We start from the raw sequence: 12,446 nt of genomic DNA on the forward strand, positions 1-12,446 counted from the left end.
GTAGCATTGGCCTTTGATTGGAGTGAGCCCCCTGCAGCGGCCTACTATTCATTGACCTTAATCTGCATAGTTCTGAATCTAATGAAGCCTGAATATCATATGCCTGGCTTCTAGAGCTCATATTATAAAGTTAATTTCTATAATTAATGGCTGTTTAAAAGCTGACCTGATTCACTGAGCTCCTATAAGCTAGTTTCTGTTTGAAGAGTGAGGCATGTGGGCTAGATGGCCTCCAGAGACACTTGTAAGACTGTGTAATCACAAAATGAGAGAGTAGTTAGCTTTGGAGAGGAAGATGGGCCAGGGCTAGACTGTCCAGGGATCAGGCCAGTGTAATTTGGGGGAAGCTACTGAACCTTTCTAAGTTTGTCTGTAAACTGGACATTATCACTTCCCGAGTTTACTCTGAGGATTAAAGGCATGCAGTGTTCAATTCAGAGAAAAAGTACAATCACTTCGCTTCCCTTTTGTACCATGAACAAAGCTGAGCCGTCTTTGTTCCACACAGTAACCCTGTAAAGCATCATTGTCCCTACAATGATGGTATGAGATAGGGGAAGAGGATGCAGGCATTGATAATGTTCTGGTGGTGAATTCACATGTAATTATTATATTTATATGTTTTATAATTAACATATATACTAATATAATATTGTGTGTATCTTTAAAAGATAACAAAATGGAGATTGAAAAATAATAAAACTGAAACATAATTAAAAAAAAAAAAAAGACTCTATTACCAGATTCTGAAAGGCCCAGGGTTCCCAGCTTTGAGAATCTACTTGATTCAGCTCTCTGATTTCACAGATAGGGAACCTAAGGCTCACAAAATCAAAAGAATTTGCCCAGCGAGTTAGAACTAGAATTGGAAACCAGATTTCCTGACTCCTAGTCCAGTGCTCTCCACACCGCCTTCCTAAAAGAGCTAGGAGGCTCTGGGTTAGAGATCCTTTGTGACTAGGTCCTTTGAAGAACCACAATAGGGGGCAGATCTCCACATCACAATATGGGATCCTGGGCACACTGATCTAAGTTATCTTCATTTTAAAGCTAATTGTGCTGGAGGCTAATGCTTGGTGCCTTTGTTAGTTAAGTTTCAGTGCTAAGGGCTCAGGCTTAGGGGGTGGACTTATGTGAGTTGCTCTACCTCTTCCTGAGCCTCAGTTTACTCAGCTATAAAATGGATGTGGCTATCAACTTCAAGTGTTCTTTGTGAGGATCACACGAGGTGGTGAAAGTGATTTGTAGATTTTAATTCTTGATTCAAGTCCATTAACCATTCATTTATTCTATATTGACTGAAACTTCTAGTATATTCCTGGTACTGGAAAGGCAAGTAAACAGGACTGACAAGGCCTCCACCCTCAGGGAAGTTGGAGTCTGCTGAGGGAAACAGAAATAAATAGAGAATTAAAGGAGGAAGTGTGCCAATGGGATAATTAAGCTATGGGATCATTTACTAATTTGGAGTTGGGGAGAGGATAGGATTCATGGAAGAAGTGTACACCAAGCTGTGTCTTGAAGGACAAAGAAGTGGTTAGTGTTACAAGCATCTCAGGCTGCAAGAAAGAGTTGATCATTTGGGAAATTAAAAGAATCCAGCATGGCTGAAGGAGGCCATGACTCAGGGCCTTGAGTAGCAGGCTAGGAGTTTGGAGTCTGTCCTGAGACCAGTGGGAAGCCATGGGAGAGTTTTATGCAGGTGATGCCTGGGTCTGGCTTGCTTTTAAGAACAATTGCTCCAGCCAGTAGTGTGTTTGCTCCACTGCAGGGGCGATCTATGTCATTAGCAGGTAATCAGATTGTAGATGAAGGAGCATGGGCCAGGGCTAGACTGTCCAGGGATCAGGCCAGTGTAATTTGGGGGAAGCTACTGAACCTTTCTGAAGTTTGTAAACTGGACATTATCACTTCCCGAGTTTACTCTGAGGATTAAAGGCATGCAGTGTTCAATTCAGAGAAAAAGTACAATCACTTCGCTTCCCTTTTGTACCATGAACAAAGCTGAGCCGTCTTTGTTCCACACGGTAACCCTGTAAAGCATCATTGTCCCTACTTTACAGCTGGTCCCGGCTCCGGGGCCGTTCGCGCCTGCGCGGCGGGCGTTGCGGACGCCGCGGGGTAGCCTGGCAACCCGGTCGCCTGGCAACGGCGCTTCCCGGGACCGCGGGCTGAGGCAGGTGAGCCGGCGGCCGCCAGAGGGAACAGGGGGTCCCCAGATCCACCCAGCCCGGTTCACACTGGGCTCGCGTCCTCTTACCTCCCTAACCCATGCTCCTTAGAAGAGGGGAGGCCCTTGTCCCCAGCACCCACTGTTCCTTGCCCGGGGAGCCCAGAAATGGCCACGTCCCTCCCAGCTAGGCCCCCTCCCCTCTTGCCCCCGTCATTTGGTGCCCAGAATCAGAGTCTGGCTCACCTCCTTTACTGAAGTTGATCATTCCTATAGGGCTGGGGTTGTCCCGGGGACTAATCGCAGGAACCACCACCCCCATAATAGTAGCCACAGAGGACATGACATATCCAGAGCCTGGTGCGCCAGACTCATGAGTAGCAGTTCATACGACCACTCTGGCAGGGAGGGAAGGAGGTGCTATTATCACCTCCCTTTTGCAGCTGTAGAAAGACACAGATAGAAGAAGGAACTTGTCAAGGGCCACCCATGGCCTAGGTCTGGAGCCCTTTCTTTCTTTCTTTCTTTCTTTCTTTCTTTCTTTCTTTCTTTCTTTCTTTCTTTCTTTTTCTTTCTTTCTTTCTTTCTTTCTTTCTTTCTTTCTTTCTTTCTTTCTTTTCTTTCTTTTCTTTCTTTTCTTTCTTTCTTTCTTTCTCTTTCTTTTCTTTCTTTCTTTCCTTTCTTTCTTTCTTTCTTTCTCTTTCTTTCTTTTCTCTTTCTTTTCTCTTTCTTTCTTCTTTCTTTCTTTCTTTCTTTCTTTCTTTCTTTCTTTCTTTCTTTCTTTCTAGATTTTATTTATTCATTTGAGACACAGAGATACAGAGAGAGAGAGAGAGAGCGCATGAGCAGGGAGAGAGGCGGAGGGAGAGGGAGAAGCAGACTCCCCGCTGAGCAGGGAGCCCAATGCGGGGCTCGATGCCAGGACGCTGGGATCATGACCTGAGCTGAAGGCAGACGCTTAACCATCTGAGCCACCCAGGTGCCCCGGTCTGGAGCCCGTTCTTAACTACAGTTGACCCTTGAACAACATAGGGCTTAGGAGTGCCAATACTACCCTTCCCCCACAGTCGAAAATCCACTTGTAACCTTTGACTGCCTCCTTCACTATTAGTAAGCCTACTGTTGACCAGAGCCTTACCGATAACATAAACAGTCGATTAACATGTATGTGATGTCATATTTATTGTATACTATATTCTCACAATAAAGGAAGCTAGAGGAAAGAAAATGTTATTAATAAAAGTATAAGGGAGAGAATACATTCAGTATTTATGTAAAAAATATTTATGCAAAAAGTGTGTTATGTAAAAAAAAGTACTGTTTTATAAAAAATCCATGTGTAAGTGGACTGTGCATTTCACACCTGTGTTGTTCAAGGGTCAGCTATACTGAACCACACTGCCTATAGTTGCTCCAAGAGTGTATGTGTGTAAAAAAAATAAATCACACTTTAACCTTAATTCCTTTTTTTGTGGATATGTCAGAAGCATCTGAATACTATACAGTGGCTAACTGAATATTAAAAAAAAAAAAAAGAAGAAGCAGCAGCAGCATCTGAATAGGGTCCCTGGTGGATGAATGAACTAGACCTGGATTTGAACGTTGGCTCCTGGCCTTATCAGTTCCATGACCTGAAGCCAACTCCTATCCTTAGACCTCAACTACTTCCTTTGTAAAATTGGGATAACGCAAGTCCTGTCCTTCTGGAGTAGTTGAGTTAAATACTAGGTGTTGCTGGTGTAAGATAAGTCCTCCCCATCGTGACCATATTTGTGTTTGCTCATTTGGTCTGCTTTGTCTCTTTGGTGCCTTTGACCCAAGGCCCAGCCTGTAAAGTATTGGTGATTTCCTCTGTTGTTAAGCATGGGAGGACTCTGGAGTTTGCAATTTGGGCTGCTATTGACCTTTATTGTGACTTTGAGCAGATTCCTTCATTGCTCTCAGCCTCAGTTTGCTCATCCACAAATTGGAAATAAAGATACCTACCTGACTGCCCTTACAGTTTTGAGGATCAAATGAGAAGTAGCTTCTAAATCCCAGCAGTAATAACGATAACTTTTTGGGTTCTCTTAATCAGTGGTTTCTGCAAAGCTTTGTTTTGAAAGCTAGAGAGTTGCCCTCTGCAGGCGTGGAAAGATGGCCCATGCCCGGATCTCCATGTACCTGCCCCCCGACATCAACCCCGCCCAGGCCGCCATTGCCTATGGCTGTCGGGCCCTGCCGAAGCTGAACGAGGAGCTGCAGTCGGAGGACCTCCTGACGAAGCAGAAAGCCCTCATGGCTTTGTGTGACCTCATGCACGACCCTGAGCATGTCTACGTGGCCATTGACATAGGTGAGAGTGTCACAGCCCAGGTGACCATGACTGGGGTCTGGATGGACAGACACAGTGGCTCAAAGTGGGAGGGGCTGAGGCGACCTGGTCCCTTCACTGCGTCCCTCCCGGCTGGCCAGTCAGTCCTTGCTCATACACCACCAGCGTCCCACCCAGAGCCACGAATCAGTCCCCTCTGCTATGGCTCAACCAGGTGGCCACAAATCCACCAAACAGAGCTGTTTATCTATCTCATCCATGAGACTGTCACAAAAGATAGGCACACGCCTTACTAAACCACACATGTATCTGGGAGCTATGTCCCTTGTGTCCCACGCTGCTAATTATCAAAATAAGGCTTGAGGTGATTTTCATGACATGGTCACACGTTTCCCAGATCAGGCGCATGATGGACGAATTGCTGCTTCTTTCTCCAGCCCTAGCAAAGGGCTAGTTAATTCCAGATTTGGCTGTGGTTCCCAGAACCAGGGCCTAGGATACCGGGTTGGAGCTTCAGTAATAGGAGTTGCTGTTTCATAAGCCTGACTCTGGGCAGCACCACCCCAGCACACTGCCTGTGTTATCTTAATTCTCATAGCACCTGCCTTGGGAGGGAAGATAAGAAAACTGACAGATACGAAAACTGGAGGTTCAGAGGAGGGGTACGAGGCTAGGGTTGCCAGATAAATAAATAAAGCAGGATTTTTATTTGCTCAACCTGGCATCCCTAGGTGTAACCTATTCAAGGGTACAGGACTAACTGGGGACAGGGGTGAGAATTTGACCCCTCAGTCTCTCCAAATGCAAAGGCCATTTTCTTAATCCTGTAGTGGACGGAGAGACAAGGCATCATTTGGAAGTGTGCAGGGCGTTAGATAACACAGTCCCCTGTGTGAGCCTTTCTAGCCCAGAGACCCCTTCAGTGAATCGGAACTCCTTTGCAACTGACACGATTCCCCCCAGGCCCCAAAGCAGCAGAGCTTCTGGTAGTTTCTTATTGCCTGACATTGGCTCACCCGTCGACTTCTAGGTGAGTTGGTTTCTTAGACTGGTAGATGTTCAAAGGTTTTTGTGCCTTGCAGGCTGCCTGGAGAGCCTGAAAGCTTTGCTGAAGGATAGCAATGACATGGTGCGGATAAAGACCACCGAGGTGCTCTACATCATGGCGACCCATAACGTGGGCAGGTGGGCAGCTATCTCTGGAAACCAATGTCATGCTTTGGAGCCACACCCCTCCCCTGGGTGGCAGGCCCTTGGATGACCTTGAATACTCTGAATTTTTGTCTGTCAGTTTGTGTGTGTGTCAAAGGGAGGGTGGGGGTGCATTCCCATATCTGTTCAGTTCATGCTCTTGACCTGGGATCACTAGTTTTACTTGGTATTGAAAACAGAACCGAGAACCACAAACAGCCCTGGAGCCCCTGCCCAGGGACTGCTGCCCAGTGTGCACATGCCCAGAAAGAAGGAATAGAGGGGCAGGATGCTCACTGTCTTCTGGCTTGTCCTTTCAGGAGTGTCAGGGCATCTCACGAAATGTAAGGTTGCTCAGGCCCGCCTCTCCTCAAGCTCTCTGTGCCCCAGTGTCCTCGTCTGCACCTGCTCGTGGGGGCAGGGAGTTCAATAGGTTGGCGCATGTGAAGTGCTCAGCCCCGAAACGTTGGCCTCACGTTGGCCTGGGTGGCCACTGGGTGCTCCTCTCTCTGGGGACCGCTGCCGCCTTCTCCCTGCAGATAGTCTCTGTGAACTGGCACTCCGCTTGCTCAGGGCCATCTACAGATGGGGGCATCGGTCCCTCAGTCCCCCTGACCTCCCCACTCCCTGACTCCTCTCTGGGTTCTAATTTCAGGTCCCCAGAAGGGAACGTGGTTAGCCTGAACCATGTATAGCCCTGGCCCGATGGGTCGCTATGAATGAACGGGGTGCGTATGGGGAGGTGGTGCTACAGTGAGATCCCTAATTCACATGCTTTGCACCAAGCAGGGCAGAGGAGTGGCGGGGAGCAGGAGCCCTGGTGTCTGGGGACCCCAACCTTTCCTGATGTGACCTTGGTGGAGTCTCGCTGTGCTTATCTGAGACAGACCCAGGGAAAGTGCTTTAATACTTAGGAGCATAGAGGACTGAAGCGCCTCTCATTTTTCGTGTTCCTTTTTTCTCTCTCTGGACCCAATGTGGACATTAAGTGGTAGCCGCCCAACAAGGGCTGACAGACACTGTGGGGAGAAGTGCTTGGAGCTTGGCCAAGTACAAGGAAATTGTGAGCCTAGTGGGGGTGCCTGTTGGTTTGTTTAGTGGCAGAAGGAGGTTGGGGGATATGGCCACGGTAGCAGGGGATGGGGGGGGACAGGCAGTGAAGCAAGGATCACTGACCAAGGACCTGCTATGGCCTGGCCCGCACTCCTTCAGTGTCTGCCATCCCTCATGCTGCCACCTCCAGGTGTCAGGGGGAGAACCAAAAGATCAGGGGCCAGGATTCCCAAACTCTGTCTCACTCCACCACACCGCAGTAGATGAAGAATGCAAAGGGCCAAAAGTAATGGAGGCCAATTTCTGAAGTTGTTCCCAGTTCAGTGGGATCTTATAACTTAAAGCCAGTAGCTTGTGGAGCCTGTCGAGCTCTAAGTAACTGCTCATGTGGAAACTTCTGTACCTCTTGTACCCACACAGGTAGCAACAGGAAGAGGGGATGAGGGTAGCAGCCTGGGGCTTGACGTCTTGTCACCTTGAGGAGTCAGTTGGTATGACAGCCCACAAACGGGAGAGCCTTCCAGGAGGTCTAGCTCCCCTGGCTCACCTGCTGGTGCGGGGGACAGATGCTCTCAGGGCAAATATGGCGGCCTTACAAAGCAGGAGTGACAGGGAGTGGGCGACTAGGCACTGAATGAAGAGGCCCAGACACCTCATGATGGGCCGTCAGGGAAGTCTCCTGCAACCGGGGTGCCCTGCTAGGATTTTCTTGTCCCAGAATGACTCAGAACTCACCGTAGGTTAAATCCTGGCCGACACGGCATGAGCACGATTGGTTGGGCACTTCCTGTGTGTCAGGCCCTGGGCAAAGGCATCACACTGAGTTCTCACTGACCCCAGTCCCGAGAGAGATGACCTCAGAAGCCCTCATGCCAGATGTGCTCAGGCCCAGCAGTTAATCAAAAGAAATGGTTACAAAGCCAGCAATTGAAGAAATTGTACATTCCCTTTTAACTGTTCATTTTAACCCCAGGCACAAATAATTAGGCATTCACCAATCCCTGTGTGCCACCCAGGGCCTCTTCTTGGGTGTGGGCCCACTGGTTGGTGTTTCCCATCATCTTTTTTGCTTAAACCACACCTATAACATCATCTAATTTGCAACTTTGGTTTCTTCCCAATAGAGCGAGAACTCAAAGACATTAATGGAGTAATCTGCATGTAAAAACCTTCTAGAATCTTTTACAGTCATCTCATTTTTTTTTTGAGACTCACTTTTGAGTCTTCCCAAAGCAATCAACTTTGTTTTCATAAGGAAATTAAAAAAAAAAAAACAAAAAACAACAACTCTTCTCACATCTAATTGGCTTACCTAATAGTTAATTAACTTATATAATTATAACAAGCAGCATAACAGGCTACATAGGTTTGGAGGTAAGCATCTGGATGTTGGCAAGCTGGGGGAAGAGGCAGGGGCTTCCAGGGGCGGAGTTTGCAGAGCCTGGAGCATCAGTGGGTGTGTGCCCCGGTGGGTGGATCCCCGAAGTTCAGGGTGGGTCAGTTGTGAGGTTCTGCTGCCCATCCTCATTTTACAGATAATAGGACTGACACTCACAAGAGTAAAAGGAAGCATCTGGGGGCACAAAGAACATCGGAGTCCTAGCTAAGGAAGGGGCAGAGCTGTGTGATTCCAACATGTGGTTCCTTCCACTCACACACAAGCCACACTGCTCTCATGGCCTCTAGAGATGCTGTAATAGATTGTCCACCTCTGGCCTTTTTCTTCTCCTTGGAAGCTGGAGGAATGTGGCCTGCTGTGGGTGGGCACCTTCGTCCTTGCTCTTAACTGGATCCTCTCTGGGCATGGTTTAATTGTGTCTAAATCTGAATTCTTTTCCCCAGAGAGGGCTTTTTAAAGCACGATGTCATCCCTGCCTTGTCCTACCTGCTGAACGACCCTCAGCCAGCCTGTCGAGAGAACTTGCACCTGGCGTTGAAGCACGTGGCCCAGCTCCCCTCAGGTAGGCTCTCCGTGGGCACTCAGGTGGCCCCCGGTCTCCACTCCAGGTCACTCACGTGCCATGCTGCAGATCGTGGTCTAGAGCACATTTTTTTAAAAAAAAGTTATGCTTTTACTGATGGTACATATCAAAAAGGCACAAATCATACATGAACGTTTTATTAAATTGTACTAAGTGAACATGCCATGGAACCACTACCCAGATTGAGTAACTTCTAGAGTATCGCCACCACTCTAAAAACTTCCCACATGCCCCAGACCAGTTACTACCCCTCACCCAAAGGGAAACAGTATCTTCTATTTATGAAACCATAGATTGTTTTATGTCTTTTCTTAAACTCTATGTGAGTGGAAACATATAGTCTGTAACATCTTGTTTCTAGCTTTCTTGTGACTCAACGTTTTGTCTCTGAGATCCATGTATGGTTTTTGCTGATTTGCGCTAGAGTGTGGTATTCACATTATATGAGTATACTACAGTTTCTTTATCCACTTTGTTGCCAACGGACATTTGAATTGTTTCTAGTGTATGGCTACCAAGAATAGAGTGTCTATAAACATTCTTGTGAGTGCCTTTTGATGGACGTATAGATGCATTTCTTTTGAGACATACCTGGGAGGGGAATTGCTGGGGATAGGACAAGTTTATGTGCAGCTTTAGAAGGTACCGCCAATGGTTTTCTAAAATAGTTATACCAATTTACGCTCCCACCAGCAGTGTCTTAGAGTTCCACATGCTCTCGATCCTCACCCACACTTGATCTTTCCTGGCTCTTTATTTTAGCTATTTTGGTGGGTGGGTGTGTGGTAGTGTCTCATTTTGGTTTTAATTTGTGTTTCCCTGATGATTATAGCCCTCATTTGTGAAATGTGCCATAGCACGTTTAAGGAATGAAGAAAGCCTGCCCCCCGGGCTTGAGGTCCCCTTCAGTTGAGTGCTCCTGCTGATTAGAGGCAGAGTCCAGGGTGACGGCCACCCACCCACTACAGCTAGAGGGTTGAGATTTGTGTCAGTTTCACGTCCGCCCTGTCACGTGGTGCAATGAACATTTTTAAACAGGGGGCTCATTCCAAGAGGCGTGATATCAAGGCCTTAAAGGGGGCGCCTTAAGTTAAAGGTGGGCAAAAAGGTGTCGCAACCCAGGAGTGAGACAGCCCTGGGTTCCCTCTGCCCTTCCACTGGTTCCTTGCATGCCCCTGGTTGGGTTATTTCCTCATTTCTAAAGTGAGGCCGATACTACCTGCCTCAGAGGCCTGAAGTGAGGGCAAGTGAGAAGACGCTCGCCAAGCGTGTAGCGCATCGCCCTGCATGAAACACGCCATAAACACTCAACTCCACGTGAGAGTACTCCCTGAGCTGAGGGCCTAGAGAGAGATGACTATGGGATCAGGTACAGAGAGGCAGGCCAAACGGACTGGAGTCCTTGGGGGCCTGGGATTGCTGCCCATCCGGGAGGCGCGCCTGCTACCTGGGCCGGGCTGGGTGCTGGGGAGCATGCTAGGCCAGACAACAGAACCTCTGGTGGTCTTTTAAAAGGACACACTTATCCCTGGCCCTATCCCAGGCCAACAAGATCTGTCTCTGGGAGCGGGCGCACATATCTTTCTCAAACACACCTTGGCTGGTTCTCCTTTGAGGCCATGACTGAGGGCCACTGGGATAGTGGGGTGTTTGTGAAGCACCAGTGCTCAGGGCTGAGCTAAATGAATGCCCTGTGCTCACCACACAGGAATGTTCCTTCTTGGGGTGTGGAGCTCCCAGCCAGCTTTCTTAAATTATTGCGACCTGTTGAAGCATTCAGAGAAATACAGAGACAATGATAGTAAACATCAGTTGCCATCACGGCTTTGCTAAGTCTTAATATTCTACCATAGTTCCCATTTGCTTGAGATTTTTGTTTAAAAAAAGTAATAACAGTCCGAGCACCCTGTGAACCTCCCCACCCAGCACCCTTTCTCCTGCCCTCCCTGGAGCCCCCAGTAATTTCTGACTATATCCCTAGCGCACATCTTTATATGTTACCATGAATGTAGTTATATAGAGATCTTGCCTAGCATGTTTTAAAACTCGATGCCAATGGATCTTGCTGAATGTATCCCCTTGCCACTTAACCTAACTATAATTTTGAAACTTACTCATGTTGTGTCACAGGCTCTGTTTGACTATCTTAACCGTGGCATATACCCTTCTGGTGTTTGTTTGAATGTAACACTGACATTCAATACACTTACCCCTGCTTGGCTCACAGGGCAGGCTGGTTGTTTCTGATCCCCAGTGTTCCCGCTCAGATTTTCCTGGAGTCCCTCCAAGGCCTCTGCTGGAGGAGAGCATCCTTGTGGAGGGGGGAGAATGCATGGCCTTCAGCTTGGCCAGATACTGCAATGGCTTCCCAGACCGCCCTCCTCCAGCCAGGAGAGAGCCCGTTGCACATCCTCACCAGCAACCTGATGGCGTGCTGTGCTGTTGCACTGTTGTGTGGCTTTGCCGTCCCCTGTGTCGGGGAGAGGGGGCGTCTTTCCTCTGCCTGGCACCACCCGCCTCTCCTCTCCTGCCCAGTGCCTCCCCGGAACCTGAGCGTTCTGTTGAGCTGTTTTTCCATTTCTTACTGATCTGAGGGAGTGTTTCATTCATCCTGGATTCCAACCCTTCGTTGGCTACACACATTGCAAAGACCATTTCCTGGGTTGTTGCGTGGCTTTTCACTGTTTATTTGCTTATTCATTAGCCCAGCAGTTTTTCATTTGAATGTAGTCAGTTTCATCCGTCTTTCCCTGTGTGTGTGTGTGTGTGTGCACGCGTGTGTGTTTGGTGCTGCTTAAGAGCTCATGAAGATATTCTGCCCTATTTTGTTCTAAACGTGTAGGAGTTTTGCTTTTCACATTTAGCTGGTGAAGGTACCTGGCCTGGATTTTTGTTTGTTTGTTTATTTGTAGGTCTTCTTGTTTAGCCCTTGCCAATCTGACACGGTCTTAGTTACAAAAGCTCTACAGTAATCTGTGTTCTGGTGGGGAGGGCCCTGCTTCTATCTCCTTCCTGCAAAATTGTTCTGGAATCCACAAGCACTGGGTGCATCACAAGGAGTAGTGGGGCCATGGTTCTGACAAACCTCACCCAGGGCCCCGGGAGTGAGCTGCACCCTCTCTCACAGGCTTTCTTGGGTGCTGCTCATTGTGACGTGCCTGGGACACTCTGGTGAGGGATGTGCAGCACTGGGTGGGTGGGGGGGAATAGCTGGAGGGAGAAAGGGAGACATGGGGTATGGCAGACACCCCAAGAAGTCCTCCTGGGGGGACTCTGAGCCCTGTGGCTTCTGGGGTGGCCAGTGTGGCTGTGTCCCAGGTGGTGTCCTTGCTGGGCCTCGGGGTGGGGTGGGTACATCTCCTTCATGGCTGCACTTTCAAGCAGAATGTGACCTTGGGCAGTAGCACAGCCTGTCGGAGAGTGTCGGCTTTATCCCAGAGCATGGGAGTCTGTGTGCCTATGGGCCTGGCATAGTCTGGACTCAGCTGGCTCTCCTACTGGTGGTCATTAGTACGGGTTTTCTATCCACTGCCATGCCACAAGGCACCCTCTGCCCCTGGCCGAGTGCCCGGCACTCAACAAATATTGGTGTTCGCAGCTTTTATGCCATATTTTAAAGGATCATTTGTTATTTATTTGTGGCAGTTCACTCCCTCCCTCCTTCATTAATTCAACAACTGTGTTGGGCCCTTGCTCTGTTCCAGCCACTGTGCCTCAATTGCTTCGTCCGTAGTGT

The 12,446-nt window shown here is 48.5% G+C and overlaps 1 protein-coding gene across 1 annotated transcript in view; it reads left to right on the forward strand.

Annotated features, from left to right (window-relative positions):
• The first annotated feature begins 4,306 nt into the window (after nt 1-4,306).
• RSPH14 (radial spoke head 14 homolog) overlaps nt 4,307-12,446 on the forward strand; it is a 74,114-nt gene continuing 65,974 nt past the window's right edge. Inside the window, exons 1-3 of the mRNA XM_034989268.1 lie at nt 4,307-4,505; nt 5,567-5,669; nt 8,571-8,689. Coding sequence (XP_034845159.1) covers nt 4,307-4,505; nt 5,567-5,669; nt 8,571-8,689 — 421 coding nt within the window. The remainder of the gene's footprint in view (nt 4,506-5,566; nt 5,670-8,570; nt 8,690-12,446) is intronic.

This window comes from Mirounga leonina, unplaced genomic scaffold, assembly GCF_011800145.1.
Source record: "Mirounga leonina isolate KUSES-001 unplaced genomic scaffold, KU_Mleo_1.0 Mir_481, whole genome shotgun sequence".
Lineage (NCBI taxonomy): Eukaryota > Metazoa > Chordata > Mammalia > Carnivora > Phocidae > Mirounga > Mirounga leonina.